The sequence below is a fragment of the Choloepus didactylus genome, chromosome 8, assembly GCF_015220235.1.
Source record: "Choloepus didactylus isolate mChoDid1 chromosome 8, mChoDid1.pri, whole genome shotgun sequence".
In the NCBI taxonomy this organism is placed as follows: domain Eukaryota; kingdom Metazoa; phylum Chordata; class Mammalia; order Pilosa; family Megalonychidae; genus Choloepus; species Choloepus didactylus.
In genome coordinates this window covers 27,699,890-27,722,998 of record NC_051314.1, presented here as the reverse complement: position 1 = coordinate 27,722,998, position 23,109 = coordinate 27,699,890, and the positions used below count along the sequence as shown (strand labels likewise).

At 41.5% G+C, this 23,109-nt stretch overlaps 2 protein-coding genes across 4 annotated transcripts in view; both read left to right on the top strand.

The window, feature by feature from the left end:
* The window catches only part of MYBPC1 (myosin binding protein C1), a 61,915-nt gene extending 58,925 nt beyond the window's left edge, over positions 1 to 2,990 (top strand). Inside the window, exon 26 of one of the 2 annotated variants that reach the window (XM_037845972.1) lies at positions 2,619 to 2,990. In XM_037845972.1, the coding sequence (XP_037701900.1) occupies positions 2,619 to 2,719 (101 nt within the window). In that variant the 3' untranslated portion in view covers positions 2,720 to 2,990. The remainder of the gene's footprint in view (positions 1 to 2,618) is intronic. The other variant, XM_037845973.1, reaches the window with a different exon arrangement.
* Positions 2,991 to 13,936: 10,946 nt separating this feature from the next.
* The window catches only part of CHPT1 (choline phosphotransferase 1), a 45,983-nt gene continuing 36,810 nt past the window's right edge, over positions 13,937 to 23,109 (top strand). The window contains exon 1 of one of the 2 annotated variants that reach the window (XM_037846289.1): positions 13,937 to 14,280. In XM_037846289.1, coding sequence (XP_037702217.1) covers positions 14,008 to 14,280 — 273 coding nt within the window. In that variant the 5' untranslated portion in view covers positions 13,937 to 14,007. The remainder of the gene's footprint in view (positions 14,281 to 23,109) is intronic. The other variant, XM_037846288.1, reaches the window with a different exon arrangement.

Genomic DNA, 23,109 nt, shown 5'->3' with positions numbered 1-23,109 from the left:
GATTCTACAGTGATATATCAAGGACTAAATACCCCTGGACAACCAGTCTTCCTGGCGGGGCAGCAACAGGTTTAAAAAGTTCATATCCCACTGGATATTTCTACTTTCTGTTCCATTCCTCTTACATGAAAACGCACTTTGCATGTAAAGCTTGACTTTCTGTTTTGCTTTTAATCATATTTTTTAGCAGCTCATGGCATACAGTTTTTATGCCATGAACAAGGAAGGCCAAATTATTCAAGGATATTAAGTAATATAATAGCCAAGTTTTGCGGGAAACCAAATACTTTACTGCAGTTCCCAATATGTAAAGCCAGGAAGCTACATCTGCAGATGACCTCATTTTATACATATAAGGCTATTAAAACCTGGAAGACAATGACATTTAATATTTTCATTTTTCAAATATGGAAAGAGATATTCTTCTTTAAGATAGTTTCCAGTGTAGGTTCCTTAGATTCATGTTGAAACTTGGAAAACTAAACATTTTTAAATTTTTAATTAAAATAAAAAAGTATTCTGGGCATTTCTGTTGAAGGCAGGACACAAATAAAAATAGATCTATGGAAACTTTTACATTTAAGATTTTCTAATTACAAATTAACTAGTAGCACATCTTTAACCCATCTATCTATTGGACATTTTGGGCATTTTCATGGAACTGAAATTGTTTCACGTATTTATGAGCTAATTAAAACAAAGAAACTTCTAGGCCCCATTGCAAATGTATAACGCTATAAAGTAGTTCTATCATATATGTATGATTCACCCCATTTGGAAGAGCAGATTAAGAATTCTTCAGGGCTAGGTAAGCAACCCCCTATAAACTCTAATGAAGGAGATTTCTGTCTGAGTTTACAGTGCTTGCTCTCTGATTTCCCAGATATGTCACCTTTCAAAAGAAGAAAGGCTTAGGGCTCTCTCTTTATGGTTTTGTAGATTATATATAGTCACACTTTAGAGCCTTAGTTTGCTTAAACTTTGTGTTTCTTTAGATCAGGTATATATAATCAATTCAAAATACTATATTATAGAACACAATAGTCTAATATTTAGATCTACTTGATAATTTTGCCTTTTAGAATTTCAACATATATATATGTATACTAATACTTTGTCTATTGTCTATGTTTTTCTTTTGTTGAAAAACGCAATATATATATGTTGTAGGGTTTGTCTTTTTAAGCTAATGGTTTGGAAGCTTTTTCCAAACCTGATCAGACGAAGTGGTAGAAATCATTTTCTTGTGGTTGTGCATATTAATAAATCTTTTACATATTAATGTTCCTTTTGAAGTGACTGGATCCCTGCCCTTCATTCCGTGCGCTTCTATTTTCCTACACCTTTCACATGACTAAGGATTAATGAAATCAGCTCATCATAATCATGACCATACTTTCATAATTTCATCCTGTAAGCACTCAACTTTGGTGTTAGCACTTTATTAATGCTTACAACTTCTCTCTCTCTTTCTCTCTCTTTTCCTTAGTTGTAGCACAATAAGGATTTTTGAATGTATATTGTCATCTAAGGTAAGCTTTCATATGGTTTTGGCATATGAAGCTTATGACTCTCATAAGCCATACAAAGCCTGTAGAGTATGGCATGATTTTCATTATGTAATCCAATGAAAATAGACTATTTAAAATCGCTAACTTTGTAGTTTTAATTTGCATTTAAGTATTTTGAAATTAACAGCTAGTATTTATTCATCACAACAATCTCCTGTTGACATGAAACATGTTGTTGAACGCATGAATTAAAACATTTAATGTAGATGAAAGTGAGTGGCACCCAAGCATTCTGCACTCTTTGCATCAAGGAATGGACATGTATATAAATGGCACCATTTCTACAATATGTGACTTGAATTTTACTTTTAAAAGGAGAATGACTTTCGCAGACTTGCATTAAAGAAGTGTTAAGAATGTTCAAATAGCATGCTGGTTTTGTCTGTACGTGAGTTTATTAGCAAGTAGTGAAACACTTTTCTAAAGGACCATGGATTTTTATGGTTCCATGGGTCCTCTCTTAAAGGGTACTTTATTTATGTAAATATAATTCAGAAGCATAGAAGGTAAGTATAAAACATTAGTAGTTGTTTCTCTCACCTTCAGAAGGTATTGGACAGGTCTTATTATTTAAAAAAAAATTTTCTAATTTTTGCACTTTTGACAATGTTTTGAATGTGTAATGGCCAATGTTCAAGAAGTAGTCCTCTTTTCTTTTCCTGTGTACTTGACTCAACTCTGTGCTTAATTAAAAAGTACATTAACAAACTGGACACAGACCTTCCCAATGATCCATAAAATGTAACCTCTCAAACAATAAAAATGCTTCCCAATCATTTAGGAATTTAAACCAGGCTTGAGTAACAGTAGGAAGAAAAACTGCTAAGGGTCTGCTGGGAACTTGCTTTTTCTTCCAGATGCCAAATGCTTTAAATTCTAAATGTACTAAAACCAGGAGAAGATTTCCAAGTAGGGACTGAATGAATCTTTGTAACTAACTGGAACATAATTTAGTCATGTTTCCAGGCAGCTAGTCAGAGAGTATTATTTCAGCCTTTTTTCATGTAGACGGTTTTGACTTTTCCTCTTCCTTCTTGTCCTTCTTAGGTGGGCTTTCCTTCTGCAGGCTCCTCTTGCAAGGCGTGCCTCCTAACATAATTGATTCCTATTTGCGAGACTTGCAATCAAGTGATCCTGAGGAACGCTAAGGCCGGGGCCCTGCCTGTCTGCACTCCACTGCTTTGAAATCGGGTTGCAATGAGAAAGCATTTTTGTTTTTGTTTTTTGTTTTTCCACCAGGCACCCAAGTGTGGTCATTTTCTTTCCTCCTTAAGTTGGAAAAAAAAAATGTTTGCATGGATTGCTTAATTAAAAATTGCAAACAAAATCTCAGTTGAAGTCAGCACTTTGATCCTTATTGTCTGTGCTTGGTGACTGTACTTTATTTAAAAAAAAAAAAACATACTATAGAATAAGCAAAGCCAGTTAATTTAGCCTAAAATAGTAGGCTGTAAATGCATTTTTCCCCCCAGAGTGAAAAACAGCACAATACACCGTGATAGAATCTTTTTTTTTTAATAGAGAAGTTTAAGTTTACAGAAAAATCATGCAGAAATTAGAGTTCCCATATACCACCCTATTATCAACTCCTTGCATTAGTGTGATATATTTGTTATAATTGATGAAAGAACAGTATTATAATTTTTCTGTTTTAACTATAGCTCATGGTTAACATTAGGGTTCGCTGTTTTGTACAGTCCTATGGTTTGTTTTTCTTTTTTTATTCTATTAACTCACATGCAACCTAAAATTTCCCCTTTTAACTACATGCAAATATGTAATTCAGTGCTGATAATTATGTTCACAATTTGTTTTGCTGCCATCACCACCATCCATTGCCAGAGCTTTTCTATCAACCCAAATGAAACTCTGTACAATTTAAGCATTAACTTCCCATTCCCCTATTCCCACCCCAGCCCCTGGTAAGCTGTATTCTAGTTTCTGACTCTACGAGTTTCCTTATTCTAATTATTTCATATCAGTGAGATCATACAGTATTTGTCCTTCTGTGTCTGGCTTATTTCACTCAACATTATGTCCTCAGGATTCATCCATGTAGTCGCATGCATCAGAACTTCATTCCTTTTTACAGCTGAATAATATTCTGCTGTGCATGTATACCACATTTTGTGTATCCATTCATCAGTTGATGGACAATTGGGTTGCTTCCATATTTTGGCAATTGTGAATAATTCTGAACATTGGTGTGCAAATGTCTGTTTGAATCTCTGCTTTCAATTCTTTTGGATATATACCTGGAAGTGGGAATGCCAGGTCATATGGTAATTCTACACTTAACTTCCTGAGGAACTGCCAAACTGTCTTCCACAGCGGCTGCACCATTTTACACTCTCACCAACAATGAACAAGTGTTCCTGTTTCTTCACATCCTCTCCAACACTTGTTATTTTCAGTTTTTTTTTTTTTTAAATAATAGCCATTCCGGTGTGTGTGAAATGGTATCTCATTGTGATTTGCATTTTCTTAAGAGCAAATGATGTTGAGTGTCTTTTCATTTGCTTTTAGGCCAATTGTATATTTTCTTTGGAGAAGTGTCTACTCAAGTCTTTTGCCCATTTTTTGATTGGGTTGTTTGTCTTTTTGTTGTTGAGTTATAGGATTTCTTTATATATCCTGGATATTAAACCCTTATCAGATATGTGGTTTCCAAATATTTTCTCCTATTGTGTAGGTTGTCTTTTACTTTCATGATGAAGTCCTTTGATGCATAAACATTTTTTATTTTGATGAGGTCCCATTGATCTATTTTTTATTTTGTTGCTTGTGCTTTGGGTATAAGTCTAAGAAACCATTGCCTAACACATGGTCCTAAAGAAGCTTCCCTATGTTTTCTTCTAGGAGTTTTATAGTTCTGGTTCCATTTTGAGTTGATTTTTGCATATGGTGTAAAGTAGGGGTCCACCTCCATTCTTTTGCATATGGACATCCAGTTTTCCCAGCACCATTTGTTGAAGAGAAAATTATTTCCCAATTGAGTAGACTTGGCACCCTTGTCAAAAATCAGTTGTTCCTTAAGTTTGTATCCAGCTGGTGCTATGTCAGAGATTTTACTGACTGCCATGAGCTAATCAAAACAAACCAAAGCAAAAAGCTCTGTTCACAGTCTTTGCAAATAGGCTCTGCTTTGGCTTGTGGTCTCCTTCAGCGCTGAGCTCTCCTGTCAAGAGGCTCAGCCTGAGGCAAATGTGAAGTGCAGGGTCCTCTCTGTCTTATCTGAGCCTGGTTGGGTCATGGAGCCTGCTTCTTTTCCTGGGCTTGGATTTGCTCCTGACCTTTGGAACTCCCCTGTTTACAGTTTACAAGAGTTGAAGTGAATGCCCCTCTACTCCCTTGGAAATAGACTTACCCCCCTCCTGGATACTCTCTTGTGTGATTTAACGCAGGTAGTCCTTTGCCCCATGCAAAGGACAGTTTCTCACACTGTCCCAGCTGTCAGCAAGCAGTTTCTCTACCCTCTGGCTAAACTCTGAAAAGGCGAGCCTGAGGCAAGTTCCTGGCTTAGTCCCTCAGACTTCCACCCTATAGATTGGCACTGACATACGTGCACCCTGGTAGGCACATGGGGGCCATGCTGCTCCCTCTGGAGCAGGGCCAGGGACCCACAACGAGAGCACAAGCTGGCTCCAACCTGCCTTGGGGAGGGGGTGGGAGGGGGCCAGCAAGGGTGCTGGGAGCTTCTCCTGTGGCTTTTGAAGCTGCGTTTTCTTGGCTCGGCACTTGCCCAGTTAGTGCAGCCTTTTAACTGTTTTTCATAGTTTTGAGGAAAGTTACTGTCTTTAAGATTCCTCTACCAGGCCATTTCCTGTGGAGGTTTGGAACAATGGCTGCCCTCAGAGCCGGCCTCCAGTGACCTGAAATAGCTAGTCAAAAGCAGTGATCAGCACCCAGATCACACACACCCAGAATTTGGAGGACTAGGTCTTGATGTCCCACCCAAGCTGTGCCGGGAGCCCACACTGCCTGTCCCAAGCTGAGGCTAGGGGGTGGGGAGTTGACACCACTGGGGGAGGGTAGAACTCACGGGTATTGTCTGTGATTTACCAGACTCTTCCACTCTTCTACGGATGCTGCACAGTGTTCCAGTAGACTCCATAGTTTCAAAACTTGGTGGAGGGACTGATTCCTGGAGCTCCCCACTTGGCCGTCTTCCCACAATCCTCTCCATGATGATAGAATCTTGAACACCGTCTTTCTCTTGATCTAATGGATTTTTCTAAGCCGAGCAGTTGTTTATTTCATGCAGGCCTGCTTAACATCAGCGAATCTGTGGCTTTTTTTCCCATTTGAATTGCTAAAAGACTTCCAAACCAGTTTTCTCAACAGAATGCAAAAAGCGTTAAATTAGTAGTACAATAAATCTGAGTTATTTATGACAAAATGACACAGTATGTGTTTGAGGTTGTGCGCTCAGACACAGAACTGCGGACGAAAGGTTGGGAGGTAGGATACTACTAAACTCAGGCTTGACCTCCATATCTCCTCCACTCTGGTGGGGAACTCCACCACAGCTCTGCCAAAAGAACTCGCCTTCGTGATGGAGGGCTCTTGCAGACTACAGAGTGGTTACAGATTTAGGGTTTGCTGATGGCTTCTATCCAAATTGAAAGGAACCAGTTTTTAAAAACCTAGCAGCCGAGAAACATTTGTACTAGCCCATAATCTTTTCAGCAACTTCCTCCACTCTTCCTGATGTTATAGAAAACATTTCAGTTAAGAGAGCAGAGTAGGAGAGGTACCAGATCGTGATTATTTCTCCCCCCTCCCCACACCCTTTTTTTCTTTTTGGCCTTTAGCTTGAGGCACTAAATACATTGTTCCTATGGTCATTAGCCCATGGCATGCTAGGACAACATAAACACATCACATGAAGGTTTCTTTCCAGATTGGAGCTTGGACGTGATGGTGGCCATAGATGTGGGGTGATGTGGGGTTCAAAAAGCAAAGGGTGGATGATCCAAGGAGTTGGAGTACATTTGGGAATAGTGGGGGGAAACATCTACAGTTCTTGCCAAACTATGGTGGCCTCTTCTTTTTCTGTTCTGATTGGTTGGTCATCTTGCCTTACTGGTTGTTAGGAATATTGACTATCATCACCCCTGCTCCCATTTTCTCAACAACTCAGAGACAACGTATGCAATCCCTGTGTAAACACCTGTTTTAATCAGGACAAAAGGAAGCCTGACTTATAAAGATGTGAAGACCATATCTCTATGTGCAAACCAAATAAATTATGGTGTGGCGAAATCAAGCAGTATGGTCTCTGCAATCTGGCTGCTCAGTTGGGGCCATAGTGCTGAAGCTGAACTGGTTGCCTAACTCAAAGCAAATGCATGTTGAACAATTTTGCCAAGTCACAGTCAAATTGGTTAAGCCATCTATAAATATGCCCAAATGTGACTTACAACATTTTAGTTCCCCAGTCATGACTTCAGTTCTCACACTCTATTTTGTCCTAGATAATATAATTTTTTTAACATATAATCTCTCCTCATATAAAAGTATTGACATACTGCAAAGTTTTCATAAGGAGGAAGACGCCTATTTTGAAGCTGCAAGAGCAAAAAATGTCAGAAGCTCCCATTTCTTTTACTTTTCCCATAATTTTTCTCTAATTTTGTTTTTCACTCTACTAAAGAAAAATTATACATCACAGGAATTTACCAAAAATTATTTTGGGGGGCACTAATATTTATTAAAGTTTTTAAAGGATCGTACTTATTTACTTACTTTAAGAGGAAGTTTAATGAATGTTCTCATCTAAATTAATACAGAAACAGGGGAAAAAAACACACTAGTTCCAAGAAACATTGAAACAAGGCAATCAGTCCTTAATCACCCACTTTTATATTGAATTCTAAAACATTCTATTCCACTCAACAAATGAATTATTAGATGTCTGATGTCTGCATGGCATTGTGATGGATTCAGCTAGGAACCCAATGATAAATAAGCCACTTAATGCCATCAAGAAATTTATAATGTTTAAGACCAGTTCACAAAAGGAAACAAGCAAGGTAGAATGCAGGTATTATAAGAAGTACAAAGACAGTGCTGTAAGTATTCAGCAGTTGGATAAGTGAGGTCTATGTTTTTGTGATTATCAATGTATGCATCACTCTAGGATGGAGTTCAGGATATGTCACATTATTTTTCTAAATAAGATTAAATATGTCTGTGAGCTCCCCACTAGCCAGGGAGTTAGAGAAATTCTCTTTGTCCCATTTGGGGGTGTCCTACCTCAACCCTTGGGTCACCTGGAATCTGGGAGCTTTCCCGGTATCTTGAAAATGGAGAGGAGGAAAGGTCTTTGTTCTTCAGTCTACACTGAAGAACCGCAGAGATTCTGGTGTTCTAACTCAGTGTAGTCTACTCAAAGACAGGTGACTCTGGAACCTTCTTGACAGGCATGGGCCTGGGGTCTTTCAGCCTCCAAGGCCACAGCTTGGCTATTCATGTGCCATTTTGAAGATGTTCCTCTTGGGAGTGCTGGCCAGGTCCACCTGCACCCAGCCTGTGCTTTAGAGAGCCTGATTCTGGCCTTTCTCCAACCATATCTCCCTCTGCAAGGCAGGAAGTCTGTGGACCCAAATGGATCCACCCACTAGGAACTCTTACTACACTTTGCATCTTTTATAGACCATATCCAAGCCCACTTTTAGGGCCTTTGTGAGCTTTTCTCATGTGTTCAAAGTTCCAAGGAAGAACCATGTGGCCAGTAAATGCACCCCAAGGTCCAAGGAGTGGCCTAGATGCATCTGTTTGCCCAGGTATGGGGGATATGACCAGAGCCTCAGCCAGAGGGCTGAGACATCTACATGTGTCCACCTGAGACCCTTTATGGTGTGGTGCAGAAAGGAGCTGAGTGGAAAGAGTAAGGAGACCAAAGATTGGCATTGGGCCATGATATTCTGGCAAGTATTTCTGAAGAATCTGATTACTCTAAATTCATACCTGGCCTTCCAGATCTTTCTTGAGGTATCCTTGTGAAGTATGGAGTATAGAACTATTTTATTAACCATTGGTTAGCTTGATTTATAACTTTAAAAAATGTATTTATATGGGCTGCAAAAGTTAAGGACAAGCCAGTCCCCATCACCCTTACCCCTTTCCCATATCCTGCGCCCGGCTTCTTCTACCATCCAAAATCACTCTCGCCCCTCTACCACCACTGCTTCCCCACCCCTTGCATAAGCTCCCCTGAGTGGAATTCTAGAAATACTATTTTGGCCTTTCTTTCCTAGGAGTAAAGGTAGAATAAGGAATAATAAGACCAGTCTTCTTACCTACTGTTCCTGTAACATTAATTGATTCTAAATTGAACTGTACTTTTGGTTTATTTCTTTATTTTACCACTCAATTACCATGTTAACACCAAAAGTTCAGGTGACTGCCACATTTGGGTATTTATAGAATCCTTTCTAATTAAAGTTTGATAACTTAGAATGTCCTAGAGAAACAAAAGCTCAAATGGAACGACCAGTTCTCCTGATTCGAAGGGCTGTCATCGCCCTCTTGAAGTCATCTGATGATTTCTCTCGGTCCCCAAATGCACTGGCCTGAGAAACTTCTGACCTAGCTAAGTATTTTCCCTCTATCTGGAGTAGATTACTAGGGACAAAATACCAGGGAGGTTGCAGAGGCCATTGAACACTGCTCAGATGGGGGATTCAGGATGTGGCTTGAATCACTAACTGACTCACGAAAGTCACTGAGAAGAAAATGTTACACTCAATTGCATAATCAAATCATAATTTCTCTCTCTCCCAAACAATAGCTAAAAAGAAGTCCTCTATTTTTTGTAGATAAGCACTTACACAGCTGTCCACAGGCAAGAGAGGCCCTCCTTTAATTACTCTACTCTCACCTTCATTCTTGTCTTGGAGCCCAAGAAAACTTACAGACATTAAATATCAATTTTTAAACTGGCTTAAAATTTAGTAGCTAATTCAAAAAACAAACAACAAACAACAACAACAACAAACATGGAGTTACTAAAATCCCTTTGGCAAGGAAAGGAACCAGGAACCATTATTTTAATTTTGTAAGGCATCCCCCTTGGAGGATTGAGACAGTGGGTCATTGGAAGGGAGCCATGTTTCAAAATAAACCGAAGCTGATTTAAGTCATGTGATCATTTGGAAAATTCCAGGCACTAGGAATCCAAATAATGTCTCCCCTGCTGGCTATGAGATGGCGTGCCTTCGGGCTGGCCATCCCAGCCCAACTCCTGAATGTCCACTTCTCAGTCCTGCACTGGGAGATACCACAGAGCTGGAGAGAGTTAGGGTAACGGTGGAGGTAACCAAGAAGAGACAGAGCCTCTCCTTGCAGGGTTGGTTTGGTTTTTTTTTAATGCACATCTTAACTGCTCACAGTCAGGGCTCAATAAATATTAACTAGCAGTTGAAAATAGGAGTTCACTGGCCAGATGAGTTGTTCCCTGGGTCTTTCCATGCTAGTCAAGCCCTCACAGTGGCAAGCATGGACTCTGGACCCAAAGTCTGCCTTTAGTAACTCCACTTACTTAAGAAATTAAGTAAGAGTGATGGACAGCCTGGGGGAAGGTGGCTATGTGATAAGAGAGGGCTCAGTGAAGGCCAAGGCCAAGGAGCAACATCAAACTGGAGGGAAGGAAGGAAGGAAGGACAGAGTGTTAGCTGCACAGAGGGAAGGGAGGTCAAGAGCAGTGAGACAGAAACGAAGCCAGAAATATCCTTACCAGGCAAGGAACTGAAGAAAAAGGAAACAGCAACAAGAAAATCAATACTAGAAAGAAAAGAGCTCCTATTTCATTTATTAAACATCTGCTTTATAGGCATTATCTTAGTCAGGGTGTCTTAACCCTTTCTACCACAGAGGCACTCCTTTCTGCAAAAAAAGGAAAACCCTGGGGAGGAGGCAGGATGTACCAGCATAAAGCCTCACGTTTATTCTTTAAAATTTACCCACATGTTTGTATTCTATTCCATGATATATTAGTTTATTTTCATATAAAAACAAATTTTCTTTTCCTAGATCTTCAAATGGATGCTTGTTCCCCCAGGCACATTATCAGGGAAGCGCATTATCTTAGAAAAGCCTTACCAACAACAGTACCTTCAAGATCAACAAGTAGACCTCAATTATCCTATAGATATTAGGCAAGAGTTAAAATATGTGTGTGTGTGTTTGTATGTATGTATGTATCTCCTTTGCCCTGGAAATAACAGCCTTAAGGAAAATTGATTCAAGCTGGTCTCTCTCAACTTTGAATTGCCCCCTGAGTCCTTCTTGTTCTTTCTACCCCAGCCCTCTTCTAGCTGGGGCCCAGGGGACTTGCTCAGAGTGTTGCCTCCCCTCAAGCATTTTAGGACCCTGCTCTTCCTGCTTCAGTCCCTCATTACTCAAAAATGTGGTCGGATAAGCAGCAGCAGCAGCCTCACCCAGGAGCTCATTAGAATGAAAACTCTCAGGCCCTGCCCCAAATGCACTAAATCATAATCTGCATTTTAACAGGATCCCCAGAGTTTGTGCTCAAGTTCTCTCTAGTTCCCTTGCCATTCTCTCTCAGCTGTCCCAAAGGAAAAAATTCTGATAAACGTATCTCCTCTAAGATATGCTATGATGTAACCTAAAGGGGGTTCCAAGCATCCCAGGTGGCTGAAGAGGGACTTTTTGAGGGACAGGATTCTTTTTAGTTCTCCTCAAATCACACCATGGAAAATATTTTAAAGAAGTGGGATGTGCACTCAGAATATAAAAGAATAATAACTTAACAATGGTTAAAAGATATGAACAAGGCAGAGTGCTAAGAACAATGTCTCTGCATGAAATCAGTTTCCTTAACCCTAAATTGCTTTTGCAATTTCAGACAAGAAGCACAACACAAAATCTTAGGGATTCCATTTTGAAATTTTGCTTTCTGATCTAGAAATCAAGCCTTTCTAGAGAAGAGAGCAAGTTTTAGTCAACCTGTTATTGAACACTGCATGTTTATTCACATAATTTTGTTAGGTCCCACAGTTCCATAAAATTCGAACTTCTGAGACTCAAAATACAAAGTATAAATACGTATATTAAGTCTAGGCAAGTAAATGAATAAAAGCCAGTATTTACACCACAGAACTATGCTGATCTTTGTAAAACATACTCCAGTCTAAAGCTGAGAATTCTAAACACTCCCTGAATGATAAAATTCTGCTATACCACAAGGGTAGCCAAGAGATTTCTCAACTGCAACCTATGCCTTTTTCCAACCCATTGAAAGTCAGTGCCTTTTTGAAGTGGTTATTTCACATGCAGCTGCACCTAATCTGGCTATATGAGACTGTGTAACATTTGGTGGGAACTTGGCCTAGATATTGGCAATGTTGAGGAAGATTTGAAATGTAGGTGAAAAGTTACACAAACAGTATAACCAGATGTCCTTTCTCCTTATGGAAAGGAATTCCAATTCAGTTCAGCTAAATAATCAAAGAAAAATTTATGGATGCCTATTGCTCTATGGATATGTAATATGTTACCACTGGGGGAGGATGGGTGAAGGGTACAAGGGAACTCTCTGTATTCTTTTTGCTACAACCCTATGAATCTATAATTACTTCAAAACAGAAAGAAAAAATAGGGCTACCTGCTGGCTGTCAGGCATTGAGCCAAGCCCTCAGTGCAAAGATGTGGTCCTGGCTGGCACTCTATGGCCCAGGAGGGGAGGCAGATCAATACATAAATAACTGATCAAAGGCAGACTAGATGGCAGGGTGCAAAGTGCTCTGTTGTGTGGAAGTGAGAGAGATCAACCGGGAAGACTGTGGGAGGTCATTGCGGAGAAGGTGGAATTTGAGCTGAGCGTTGATTGATGGGCAGGTGTTTTGGGGGTAAATAAGGGAAGGAGGAATTCCCCAAGCCTAGGTGATGAGAAAGTGCTGGTATGTTTGAGCAGGTAATGGACCCATGCAGCTGGAGTATGGGGCTTGGGAGAGGAGCAAGAGAAAAGACACTTGGGAGGAAAGACTGGAAAAGTAGATTGTGGCTTTGAATACCGAGCTAGGAAGGGTGGACTTTACCAAAGGATTCAGAGCACAGAAGTACATCACACTTTTAGTAAATTTAGTAAAATAATTCTTGATGCAGTATTTAGAATGGACTGGAATGGCACAGAATCTACCTGATGTATAGAGATTGGACTGTTCAATATTGGCAAAAGTACCTAAGTCCTATAGTTAATAAATAGGTAACATTTTGCAATGGTTAGGAGGAAAGGTCTGGAATCAGACTATGTGGACCAATACTGGCTTCACCACCATATTAACTTGTGGGCTGAACTGCATCTGCAGGTAAATGTTGCCTAACACCACCTTAGAAGGATCTTCCGAGCTTGTTCTAGGCCTTAGAAGAGTGCTTACAGATCAGATCCATGAGGTAACGAGCAAGGTAAGTGATGGATTTTCTCACTTTGTGCAAGACATGTTTATGACAGAACCTCTCCTTTCTAAATGGGGTGCATTGTGAGGTAAGGGGCTGGTGCACCACCATAGTATGGCAGTAGGGTGACAACCCTGAATTTTTGCTTTCTATTCCCCCAGAGAAGTGTGTGTAAAAATCGATTGTTACTGGATCAAATGCTCTGCAACCTCTGCAGTTCTGTTTCGACCATTCAGGCCCCTTGTTAGGCAGTATTTCCAACTACTGATTTTTTATTTCAAAACCCTGGTCCCTGAAACCTCCCAGGTGAGAGTTCTCTAGAGCTAATACATGACAGCGCTCTTTTCCTTTGTATTAGAGGGAGAATTGTGCTTGTGTGTTTACCAAGCAAGACCTTTCCTCTCGTAAACAGACGGGGGCCATCGTGCTGATGACCAAAGCTGGCAAAATCGTGTTCTCGCACAGAAACGCCCCGAGGCTTTGCAGGCAGCTTTGGCCTGCAGGGGTTAACAAAAAGCCAAGGCACACCCACCCTAGAACAGAACTGTGCACTCGACCACAAGTTAGAGGAACCAGTTTCCTAACTATCAGCCCGCGAAAAGGCTTCCCTCAGGCGAGCACTTGAGACGTCCAGGAAGAAAAACGGAGACCCTAGAAGGCAGGTTCAAATCCTCGCGGAAATCTGGGCCCTCAGGCGCCCACTGGAAAGTTACTGTCCACGGGGCCCTAATGCTGACCGAGCGGCAGGTCGCCGCCCCCTCCCCACCTGCATCCCGCCCCCGGACTCTCCCTCCGCGACGCCTTGTCCCGCCCCCACCGTCGGGCCTCACCCGCGCTGTGGCCGCTCCCGGGCGGGGGGCCCGCCCTGACCCCGACCTCGGCCGAGCGGAGCCCGCCCGGCGTGTCCCCCCCGCCGGCGCAGGCCGGGCCGCGCGCTCCTCCCCCCGCCTCTCCCCGCCCCTGCTGCCCGGCGCGGGCCGCGCGTCCTCGCAGCGGCGGGGCCCGCAAGGCGGCCATGGCGGCGGGCGCCGGGGCCAGGCCGGCGCCGCGCGGGCTGAAGGCGCTGGCGGAGCCGCTGAGCGCGGCGCAGCTGCGGCGGCTGGAGGAGCACCGCTACACCGCCAGCGGCGTCTCCCTGCTCGAGCCGCCGCTGCAGGTCTACTGGACCTGGCTGCTCCAGTGGATCCCGCTGTGGATGGCCCCCAACTCCATCACCCTCCTCGGCCTCGCCGTCAACCTGCTCACCACACTCGTGCTCATCTCTTACTGCCCCACGGCCACCGAGGAGGTAGGACCTGCGGCCCGCCCGCGGCTCGCGTCCCGGCGGCGGGGAACCCCCAACTGCTGTCCTCCAGGAGTTCCCTCGTCCTTACCGCCCTCCCGCCCGAGCTCGGCACCAGGTGCGTGGCGGGACCGCTGTTGCGGGCGCCCGCGCCGCTGAGCCTCCCCTGGGCCGCTGAAGGGCAGAAATGGCCAGTGCTTCTGCGCCGCGTCTGCCCGGAGCCTCCCCCGAACCGGAGAGGAGCTGTCACGCCTTTGCCCGAGTGCGGTGTCCACCCCGAGCCTCCACCGGCCACGGAGGGGCCGATACGGTCACTGTCCCGAGACTTGTCCACCCCGAGCCTGCCCCGGGTCCGGAAGGGGCAGTCCCGACACTGCCCCAGGCCCGTGTCCACCTCCAGTGTCCCCGGGCTGCGTTAGGGCTGTCAAGGTCACTGGCCCAGTCCCGCATCCACCCCCCCGAAACCCTCCCTCCCCCCCACTCCCGGGCCACTGAGAGCCGGCGGTCTACCCAGCTTCCATCCCTTAAGGGACCCAAAGATGTGGGATGGGCCAGCAGTCCGTTGCTTTGTATACTGGGGGCTGAGCACCCTAGTCCCCAGTTCTGCCTGGCACAAGGACTTGTGCCAAGTTGGCCAAGCTCAGGATGCTCTTTGAACGCTTTTATAATCCTTTGTTTCTCAAAGGCTGTGCTAGTAATCTCGAAATTACTGGTAGCACTGATCAAAGATAAGTTACTTTCCAGAGGTAATTCCTTTTTAGCCTCATTGATATTTTTTTCGTGAAAAACTAGGGTACAAGGTGATAATTCTTGTCACTACCGAGGGATCATAAAAGCCAATAGATTTTATTAGCAATTAGTATTTGACCTCTGTCCAAAATAATAAGAGTAAATAATATGGATTTGGACAGCTGTTCATCAGAACCATCCCTCCAGCTGAGTGTGGAGGGGATAGGGGCAGAGTCCAGGTTCACTTCCATCCCTAGCTTATTATAGTACCTGGGATAAACACTATGTTGCCCTTTCTGTGACACTTCTTTCTTTTTGTTGCCCTCCAAATAGTAAAATCCTTTTATAGTCACATTTGAGGATAGGTTCTGGGAGGACTAATACAAGATGAAGTTGGATAATGGAAATCAATGGAAATATTTCACGCCCTCATCTGTTATTTTTTGATGGTTGATTTAGCCTACATTTTAAATGTATCTTGCCAGTTGATCAGTATGTTTAATATATATGATTTATTTGTTGACATTCCCATCTTAATTCATTTCCATATTGTTTGAAAAAAGTAAGCTCTTTTAGTTTTTTGCAGCATGTTTTCAGGATTTCTCATAGTTGGTGTGCTCAGATGAAAAGAGCTCTGGGTTAGAAGTTGAGGGCTTGGGTTTTAATGTGACTTTGCCATACCATGATTAGATGTGCCCTCAGAGTCTGTTTTCCCCTTTTGTAAAATGGAAAACAATAACTGCCAAACCAATTTCAGAAGGAGGTTGTGACACCCAAGTTACATATTACATGCAGATAAATTTAGAAAATTGTAAACATATTAATTATTAAACAATGTCCTGAAAACCTATAACAGAATTGAGTTTTTATTGGGCCCAGATAAGGCAAACAGCATTTCAATGTTGCTGATATTTGTCAGTTAAATTGTGAACTTTTCAATATTATTATTAAGTTAAAAACCATTTATTGAACACTACAGAAGAGGAGGGCATACAAAGAAAAGTGCAAGAGATTTTGTTTAGGGAAGTCAAGGAAGGCCTGAAGGAAGGGAGAAAATTATGATTAATTAATTTCCAAAAAAAAGAAACAACAAAAAAGAATAGGATCCAAGGCAACTTTCGAGGGGGGAGGGGGAAGAAAAATTAAAGAAATAAAAATAAGAGTGGCCCAAAAAAGGGTGCTAAGAGTCAAAATAGTAAGATGAAATTGAGAGGAATTCATGTTGTTAGATCCTGCTTTTACTTCCAAGTGGCTGAAACAGAGAGGAAACACTGGTATAGGGTTCGTGTTGCTTGTTTGAAAAAGTCCAAGCAATAGTATGAAAGAAGCATAGTAATTTCTGGTTGTTTTGCTTAAGGCCACAGAGCTAGTAAATGACAAGACCAGGTAGAAGTCAAACCTAAGTCGGTCTGACTCCAAAGTTCATATACTTTTTACCATTTTTGTGACTTTATCCTGGCTTGGAACTTGTTTCCCGCTTCTCAGAACAGTGTTTTTCAGACTTGACAGATTGCTTACAGAAGGGTGCCTCACTTGCCTCACCCTAGTCCCAGCTCTGTCTAGAAGGAGCCTTTTTGGATGGTAGGAGATAGCTTCTCTTCGGGGTTTGCCTCTTTAATTTCTGTAGTTTCCCTATACTTGATTCCTAAGGAATAAGCTGCTTCTCCTTTAAAATTCTGGTCCACATGTCAATAAACCGTGGCATTGTGGAATATGGAAAGAGCTTTAAATCCCACACCTGGTGTATCTGTCCATAGCACAAGGCTACAACTACTTGGGTTTTCAGAAGTCCAAGAATAGAACAGCACCCAACACAGTTTAAGTCAATGATAGGTTTGAACTGCTGATTCTCTTCACATTCCTTTCCCTTCCTTGTTCCCCTTAACACAGGGAGAGGCTGGCATTTTCAACAAGAACTTTATTACTACTGAAGAAGGAAAAAAACCTGGAACCATTCACTAGAAATATAAAAAGAATGAAAGCCACCTTTCAGAGTTATGAGAAAGACCTCTTGACCCTTCCTGGTTTCCTTCCCTCCCAACTTGTAATCTGCCTCACTTCCGGAAAATGGGTGTGCTCAGTACAAATACTGGTCCCTAATCTGCGCTGAGGCCACAGGCCCCCATTTAGACCACTGGGCCCTTAGGGCCCTTCCTGGTTGGCAAGAGGAATGAATTATCTTCCCCTTCCCTACCACAAGCCTTCCTGAGGCCTCAAGTGGGAATTCTCTGTCTGCAAACAAGAAAGTGCCTTGTTGGTCACAGGCTCACACGCAGCCTGACAGTGTCTCAGTCGAACCCCAGGCACATCGTCTGGACTGGTACGATTGCATGAACAGGCACTATCAGTGCTTTTTAATAGTTACACTTCCCAGAGTCAGGTTAGTGGTCTATTGGAAACTGCATTCACGCTTTGACAAATCATTAGACTCTCCTGAATGATCAGTGTCCACCTTTGAACACCACACCAACATTATCTCTTTTCACATATACACAATCTGTCTTCTAATTTTCTTTCTTCCTACCTCTTATAATTGCAGTTTCTATTTTTTATGGAAGAAGTCACTTGATGTTTGGATGATTGAGATCTCCCTGTTAGCAGCTGACCAAAGTTATTGGTTATGTAAACCCCTTTATGCATATGTGTCAACTCATCCCTAAAGCCATTTAAAGCAAAGAGGTATTTTTAAGTATGTATATCAGATATTACATAATTTCAATATTTTTCAAATTTTAATTTGAGAAAATTTTTGCTAATATGTATCATCTATTCTGTTTTTTGTTTACTATTTTTCTTTACATCCACTTTAAATCAACTCTTAAAAAACTTAAACCTCACTCTAAGCCTTCATATTTATAAAATCAGAGGTTTGTTATGCCAGCTATTTTTTACAAAATACATTAAAATACATAAATTAAAATGTATTTACTCATGAATCCCCTAAAATCATCCAATGTCACATTAGTAATAACAGTAACAATAATTAACATTTACTGAGCTCCTTCCATGTGCCAGGAACTTTTCTAAGCATTCTACATGTAGCTATTTAATTCTCACAATAAACCAACAAGACAGGTGCAGTGATTATTCCCACTTTTCAAATGGGGAAATTGAAGCACTGAGAGTGTAAGTAACTGGTGCAAGTCACTCAGCCAGGAAGTTGGTAGAGCCAGTTATTCCATTGCCTGGACTCTGTGGCCTTTTTTCTTAGGAACTCACTTTCCCAGATTTTTCTTTCTGGTCCTCTTGTTCTCTCCAACAGTGACCCTTGCAGCAGGGTCACGTTGACGCGCGTTCTCCCCAGCCTCACGCGCCGCCCGGTGGTTCTCACTGCCCTGGACGCTGTCGCTGTGGTGCCCTGGGAGACCGGGGATCCACTAACATCCTCCCTCCTGGCTGTCTGACCGCTCAAGTGCCCGCATTCATGGGTCACTTCTCTCTCTTTAAAATAACCCTCACTGTGTTTTGAGAGATTCTGTGTATCCTTCTGAAGCCCAATCATTTGATAATAAGGAATTCGTTTCGTGGCTGAACTTCCGCTGAGAGGTCCATTCACCCAGGAAGTAAAGCCAAACCATGATACTTCCTGTTTTCCTCCCTGTCGGGGGTTCCTGCTTTCCTGCGCTGGAACAGGATCTAAAGTGCCTCACCCCAGACACCCCAGATGCTGCAGAGAGGCCCGAGCTCTTGTAACCCAGAGACTGGGTCTTTAATGTTTTCCCAGAACCCAAGACAGTGCATGCATCTAGGTGATCAGTTAATGCATATGACCGAGACCAGCTTGGGACTTTTTTTTTTTTTGTCCCTCTCTAAGTCTCTTATTTCTAATCACAGTACTCGATCCCCTTTTCTCCCGGACGCCAGCAAACAAGCATCTGGCTTTTTCTTGGGAGCTTGGTAATACTTAAACCAAATACCTCTAATCTACCCTCTCTGGATTTCTTTGTAATTAGAACTGGTTTTCATCTAGTTGTATCTGAATGTAAAATACCTTTTGGTTTATATTGGCCAAGTAAGAGTATTTCCATCACCTTTCCTGCAAATAAATAGAATAAAAGGAAGAGGAAAATTTTAAAGTAAGACCTATTTTATTGGAAAATTTTAAAAATTTTACAACAGAGGAGGGAGATAGTATACATCTCTCATATTGTCTCATGTTAAAAAAACACATCGTTTCTAGATTATCCTTTATAACATGATTTATGAAGTAAGGTGGTTATTATTGAAGCATTGTTTACAGACAGAAGGGAATTATCACTTTAAGCGGAATAAAATAGAATGTCCTCATGATTCAGTTTCCATCATGATTTGGTTGTTATTAATAACTAAATTGATATGGTAATTTAGTTTCATTTAACCTTATAATGAATAGCATCTTATACCTTTACGTGATTATAAAAATATGAATTTCCATATAAATAAGGGTTTGAGGTGGTTGCCTTGATTCTCTAAGAATTTTCCACTTGTTTCCATTCATTTTAATTATAGATATAAAGGTCTTAAAGTTAATGACTGTTATTTGAAGAAATGGTAGGTTACGTTTGTGAAACAATTAATGTCTTAGGCAGCATTCTTTCCCTTGGTGAAATTGGGTTGTCTTTATTTCATGAACTAAGGAAGGTTAATTCAGAGCTTTGCATTTTTAACTTGTTGCTGCCACCTGTGAAATCATTTAAAAATAAGGAAACTGTATTACAGAAACAGCACATTGTTATAAAGTCATGAGAACCATCATTGTGTAGCTTTTTTATATTTGTATGCTGGAGACACCAATGATCTAATGAGCATGCTTGGTAAAACAGAAAGCCTGTATATTTGCAAAAGCTGCTTTAACCCTGAAAAATAAATATTTGTGGAAGGCATAATTTTGAAGTGGGTAGATTACAATATGGTGACTAGGGAGGTAGGTATGTTGGTGTCCTTTGATTTCCCCCTAGCTGAAGCTTAGGTGGAGAAAGAGGTATATCAGGCAGTCCTTGAAAGAGGGGGCACACCAGTGCTTGGGCATGTTGGGTGAGAAGAGTGTTTGGGAAGAGATCTGCCGTGAGATAGTATATCACATCATAAATAAACAGTCTGGACAAGAGAGCTTTGTGGGTGGAATGGAACTGGAGAATGAAGGAAGTTGGGTGTTGAGAGCTAGGCTGTGGAAAAATCTCTTATCAGTGGGTAAAGAGCTTGTGTTCATTCTATGTATTTTCCTCCTGTGGTTAGTTTGGGAGGGGTGGCCAGGCTCTGCCCCCAAGTACTCCTGTTATACAAATTGAAAATTTATTTTTTTCACTTTTTTGTCATACTTGGTTCATTAGACCAGCGGTATCTGTTGAAAGTATAGTCTATGCCAGTCACTGTGCTAAGATACTGGGAATAAAGCAGAGAATGAGAAAGACGCAATCCTGCCTTGCTCTGCTCTAACTGGTCCAGCCCTACAAAATCAAAGTTGTTAGAGGAGTGGGAGAGAGGAGAAGGCAAGAGAAAATTTAATTTTGGAGTTTGGGCTGTGGGTCAACTTGAGTAGAAAGGGCAACCTGAAGGCCCAATGCTGTTTGTCTTTTTGTGTGTGGAGAGGTAGTGAGTTGAAGGGCTGCAAGGAGGAAGAGGAGGAAGGGTTACTTAGGGTCTCCGCTTCCATCTGAGCCTCCATCCTTCAGCTACCGCCCAGCCCCTGTCCCTTCCCACTTGGTCTTTAATATGGAAATGTGAAGCTTCTTAACACTTACGGGCTTATTCCTGGCAAAGCTGTGAATTTACAGGATTTTGTCAGAGGTGCTGTTCACCTCTGGATGCTTCCTGGAAAAGCAAATCGTGTGTGAGAAGTAAATATCAGACTACCAGCATTGCTTGAAGTTTTCTTTTTCCCAGCGTAAGCTTTGCACATTGTAGGGTATGATTTCCGGGCTAGGTCATTTCTTTGTGCTTCTTTGTAATAATTATGGTATTCTCAGAAAGTACCAAAGAAGTTTTGAACTCATAATTTAGTTTCTTCAAATCCTTTAATGGGTAATAGCGTCTTATAATTTCAAATAACTAGAAAAGATAAAATTTCCCCAATAATTTACTCTTATATAGCTCTTTCTCAGTTGTGTAACTAGAAAAGCAATTTAAGTTTATTGAATTTTTTTAAATGACTAGGGGTTATGATCTATTCTTAGTAATTATTTGTTTTCTAGAATAAACTTACATAATAACATTTTATGAAATTATGTAAGATCCAGCATTAAAGACATTACTTAAATTATGAAGTCATAATTGAACACCATGTTATTAAAAGTGATGTAGATTTTTATGTTTGAGCTAGAAAGATTTCTAGGGTCTATTATTAAATTCTGATCTTAAAAGTTACATCAAATACTCTGAAAACTATATAATTAAAAATTTTAAATGTTAGGACTCGAATATTGCTTGGAATATGTTCCTTCTATTGAAGTAGTCCTGACCTATTAGAAGGAAGGTGACCTGCTGCACATGGTGAGGTGGATTCTCATGGGTCTGTCTGTAATTACTCATCATAAATACCATTAGGAAACCTGAAACCTATTTGAAAAGTTACCAACTGTCTAATAGCTTCCAGGAGGGAATGGATGTGTTGACTGCAGGGAGAAAGAACATGGGGCAGGCTCCAGAGGCCTTGGGAAGACTGGAAAGGGGTGAACAGGGAATTGGTGGAGGACGGATGAGTGTGCTTTTGAGGGCTTAAATGAAGGAGGCCTCACTCGGCTGGCAGCCATTTCCTGCAGCTCATTGCCACTTGAAATTGTTATATGAGCCAAAAAGGGCTTCTTAGAAGTTTGAAGGAATAGGTACTTTATGAAGTAAGAATTCAGGGCTAAATACAGTTCTCGTAGCCTGTGGCATGGCCACATATCCTAGGACAAGCCAGAAGATCTGAGTTTGATTCCTGGATCTAGTCTAGCTACATGGTTTGATGTGAATTAGTACCTCTCCATAAGTTTCACTTTAATCTTTAATAAAAAGAACATGGTGAGAACTTCCCTGCCTCTGTGGATTGCTGTGTCAAATAAAATACTGCATTCAGAAATGCCCTGTGTATACACCTGCACTGTTTAAGAGCACATTATTACCTTTCCAGTCTAACCTTTTGTCATTCCCTATGGATCTTTTCCAGAAAAATGGATCAATTCACTGACTCATGAATACGCGTTTCACTTTCAGGCCTTGTTTTAGTTTCCTAGGCTGCTTAAAGCAAATACCATGTCATAAATGGGTTGGGTTAGACAAGGAAAATTTATTTGCTTACAGTTTTGAGGCTGTGAAAATGTCCCAATCAAGGTGATGCTTTCTTCCTGAAGACCAGCTGCCAGCAATCCATGGCTCCTCTGCCACATGGCAAGGCACATGGTGATGTCTGCTGCTCTCTCCCTTCTCTTTCAGAGTTTTCTGCTTTCAGCTTCTGGCTTCCTTGGCTTTCTCCTTCTTTTTCTCTATAGTCATTATGTTTATAAAGGACTCCAGTAACAGGATTAAGTAATTGGATTAAGACTCATCCTGAATAAATTGGGTCACACCTTGACTGAAGTAGCCTCATCAAAATATCCTGCTTACAAAGGGTTTACAACCACAGGAATGGATTAGCTTTAAGAACATGATTTTCTGAAGTTCACATATAGCTCAAAACTTACAGGCCTCTGCCTTGGTTTTTGCCTGGACCTCCTCTCCCTTCTCTGGTTAAATCCACCCTGTCACTCTCCCTATTTAAATGTTAAGTCTTAACTCTTCTAGTATCCTGATGAAATAGTAAGTAGTAAACTCATCCTTATTTTCTTTTTCTAAATAGGGGCAGGATATAATTTGGGGTAGGTCCACCCTGCAACTGGGGTGTTAAGTTGTAACGAGAACTTACTTCAGTCTGAATTTCCATGAACTGCTTCACCTTTAGACCTGCCTCAGAAGTCAGAATTAAGCTTTCAGTGAGGACCTTGGGGACTGCTTCTTGAGAAGCTCCAGACTTGTAGTATAAAAAGTTGCTGTGCATAGAAGGGAGAAAGGGAAGATCCCGTAGGTAGATGATTTACTTTCAGATGTCCATCATTTGGGGGAAGAGTAATTTGATGGAAAATAGATGATCAAAAGAAAAATATCATTCCA